The 3,519-nt window shown below is 37.7% G+C and overlaps 1 protein-coding gene across 1 annotated transcript; it reads left to right on the top strand.

Annotated features, from left to right (window-relative positions):
- The first annotated feature begins 2,396 nt into the window (after positions 1 to 2,396).
- On the top strand, positions 2,397 to 3,135 carry LOC139842451 (uncharacterized mitochondrial protein AtMg00810-like). Its single transcript, XM_071832590.1, has 3 exons — positions 2,397 to 2,613; positions 2,682 to 2,816; positions 2,942 to 3,135. Exons 1-3 carry the CDS (start codon positions 2,397 to 2,399, stop codon positions 3,133 to 3,135), a joined length of 546 nt encoding a protein of 181 aa, XP_071688691.1.
- The last annotated feature ends 384 nt before the right edge of the window (positions 3,136 to 3,519 follow it).

Below are 3,519 nucleotides of genomic sequence, written 5' to 3'. Positions count from 1 at the left end.
TGTTTCTTTGCTTATTATTAGTTTGATCTTAGCCATGATTGGCTAAATATCTTATGTTTGCTTATCTATGAATCTCTAATACTAGTGTTTGCCCCAAATCAATTGAATATTGTTGTTTGAATGAATTACATGATCATGTGTGGTTGAGTTAGCTAAAGATCCATTGCTATGAGTTTGTTTTAGGCTTGCCTTTGATTACATATCTTTAGTAGCTCTCTTAGTGATTTGAGAAGTGAATCAATGTGTGCTTCAACACCTTAGGTGATCTAGACAACTAGCTAGAGAATTGCAAGTGATTGTGTTCTTGATCTAGGTTGGTTTTCAATTGGCCTTTAGTCAACATAGTAGTGCTGATTATCTTAAGTGATTTCGATAGTTGGGGGTTTTAAGTAATTTTAACCCAAGCACAATCTCAATGACCAAATTATGCTTAACTCGATCTTAGAATACAATGCTTATGTGAATTTGCGGAGTGTTATTTGATTTGAGGTTTAGTAGTGACACTAAACATTTAATAGTTCAACCACTAGTGAGATAGCAATTTGGGCAAAACGGGGCAAGCCAATCATAGAGAGGATTAGATAAGTGAACACTTCTTAGTTAATTTGATTTAAGTCTTAATACTTCGTTACTTGTTTCTTACTTCTAGTTTACTTGTTAAGTTTAAGTTTGTTTAATTGTGAAAGTTTTAGTTGTTAGTTAATATCAATCAAAACCCCCCAATCAAACAAAATCTAGGACAACCGATAGTTTCAAATACTCGACTTACACCACTCTTGAGATGAACTTGATATGAATACTTAAATTGAAGTGCTATAATAACCGGGTTTTAAGTGCTCGTTAGTTGTGTGTGCTTATTTGTAGTGTTTGAATCATATATAAATTTAGAGGGTAAAAGATGTATCGTTGCACAACACACCATCAGATGTCTATGTCAATGTGTTTGGTGCGTTGATGTTGCACCTGGTTGCTCGACATGTAGACAGCACTCACGTTGTCGCAATCGACGAGGGTAGATGATGGGCAGTGTAACTCGCATAGAAGGTTACTGATCCAGCATGTCTCTGCAACGGCGTTGGCGACGCTGCGATACTCAGCCTCAGTACTGGAACGTGACGAAGTATGCTGGCGCTTAGATGACCACGATTGCAGGTTATTACCAAGAAAAACACAATATCCAGATGTGAAGCGACGAGTAGAAGGGCAACCGACACAGTCAGTGTCAGAATAAGCAACCAGTGTAGAAGTAGATTAGGAGAATAGCTTAAGGCCGAGATCCGGAGTAACCTGGACATATTGGAATAATCCGTTTGAAAGCAGCCATGTGAGGTTCCCGAAGATCATGCATGAATAGACAGATTTGCTGAACTGCATATGAGATGTCATGTATGGTGAACGTCAGATACTGAAGAGCACCTGCAGGACTGCGATATAAGGTAGGATCCTTAACTGGAGGACCCAAAGTGGTCAATTTGGTGCTGGTATCTACCGGAGTGCGGCTGGAATTACATTCAACCATATCAGCACGCTCAATAATCTTGTTGCTTCCCAGCGAGTTTCAGAGTCTGATTATAAATCTTGTTGCTTCTCAATTTAACCGCTAAGCCCTTGATTGTGTCTATCTCCCATGTTTGTGAATTGATGCCACAAACTGATCCACGATCTAATTAAGCCTGATGATGTCACGATCTGATACCCACGAGATCATGCAACGAATTGCTGTAACAAACCGTTCCTGAATTTTTGCCTATATAAAGCTCACATCTGATATTCTTTTTCTTTTATTTTTGGGCTTCCTTTTTTATTAGGTTGATTTCAGTTGGGCTCCTTTTCTCTTGGGCTTTTAAACTTGAAACTAGATCTCATTACCTACAACAAGATAAAATTGTGAGATATTTTAAATCATTATAAACTGACTTTAATAGCCCAATATACATCATCTTATTATTTTCACCATTTAACATAAAACACAATTATAATCCATCACTTTAAGACCATATCTATTATAAATCATTAAGGAATAAGTATAAATAATATGTATAATTTGAACTTATCACTAGATGTCAAGAATGTGTTTCTGAATGGTAACTTTTCTGAGACGGTTTATATGCACCAACCTCCTGGATTTAGGGATCTTAATCATCCTAATCATGTATGCCTTTTGCATAAGTCTCTGTATGGTCTTAAACATGCCCCTCGAGCATGGTTTCACAGATTTGCAGGATATGCTTATAGAGTTGGTTTTCATCATAGTAGATTTGATTCATCACTTTTTATATACAGACATGGATCGGATACCACATACATACTATTATATGTTGATGACATTGTTTTGACATCATCTTCTACAACTCTCACTTAAACAAGTCATTACCTCTCTTCAAAATGGGTTCTCGATGACTAACCTTGGCCAGTTGAACTTCTTTCTTGGCATATCGGTTACTCGTATTGATTCTGGGATGTTTCTCTCTAAGAAAAAGTACAAATTTGAGATCCTTGAGCGTGTTGATATGCTTAATTATAAACCGTTCAGAACTCCTGTAGATATTGGTTATAAGCTCACTTCTAATGGACCTCATGTTGCGAATCCAACTTTATATCACAGCTTAGCAGGTGCACTTCAGTATCTTACTTTACGCAACCAGATTTATCTTATGTTGTGCAACAAATATGTTTATTAGTACATGATTCTCGCGAGCCTCATCTTTCAGCTCTCAAACGAATTTTACGCTACGTTCGAGGCACTCTTGATCTTGGTTTACAGTTGTTTGCATCTTCGCTAAGGGCGGATCTATATTATACCGAGTGGGAGCACGGTCTATCACTGAAATACGCGATGTACTGGAATTTTTTTAGGCCTTTTAACTAGTGACACCACTTAATAGTGTAATTTTTTTGTGTGACACCATCCATAGTGTAATTTTTTTGATCTTTTAACTAGTGACACCCGTGACTATGATTCCTAAATCCGCCAATGAATTATTCGCTTACATCATTACCACTCGTCACTCTACTTCTGGATACTGTGTTTTTCTTAGCAACAATTTATCGTCATGGTCTTCGAAACGCCAGAATACTCCTTCACGTTCTAGTGCGGAATACCTTAGTGTTGCCAACACCGTTGCGAAAACCTAGTGGACTCACAATTTATTGTGCGAGCTTCACTACCCGCTATTTTCTGCCACTCTTGTATAGTGTGACAATGTTAGTGTTGTTTATCTCTCTTCCAATCCAGTCCAACATCAGCGGACCAAACATATAGAGATTGATATTCACTTTGTTCGGGATCTTGTAACAAAAGGCCAGGTTCGAGATTTATATGTTCTATCTCGGTATCAGTATGTTGACATCTTCACCAAAGGCTTGCCATCGGCTTTATTTGATGAGTTTCGAGCTAGTTTGAGCATACATTCCTCTCCTGCTCAAACTGTGGGGATGTTAGTAGAGATATATTTTAAATATTGTTAGCTCATTACTCATTGATCTTGTATCAGGCCGAGCCCGTTAAACTATTAAGCT

The sequence above is a fragment of the Rutidosis leptorrhynchoides genome, chromosome 4 (assembly GCF_046630445.1).
Source record: "Rutidosis leptorrhynchoides isolate AG116_Rl617_1_P2 chromosome 4, CSIRO_AGI_Rlap_v1, whole genome shotgun sequence".
Lineage (NCBI taxonomy): Eukaryota > Viridiplantae > Streptophyta > Magnoliopsida > Asterales > Asteraceae > Rutidosis > Rutidosis leptorrhynchoides.
This window is presented reverse-complemented; position numbering and strand designations above follow the sequence as displayed.

Coding starts and splice junctions, on each gene's coding strand:
- LOC139842451 (XM_071832590.1), top strand. CDS start 2,397: ATGACTAACCTTGGCCAGTTGAACTTCTTTCTTGGCATATCGGTTACT. Junction 2,614..2,681: donor TTTATATCACAGCTTAGCAG/GTGCACTTCAGT, acceptor TATGTTTATTAG/TACATGATTCTCGCGAGCCT. Junction 2,817..2,941: donor TTATACCGAGTGGGAGCACG/GTCTATCACTGA, acceptor TCTTTTAACTAG/TGACACCCGTGACTATGATT.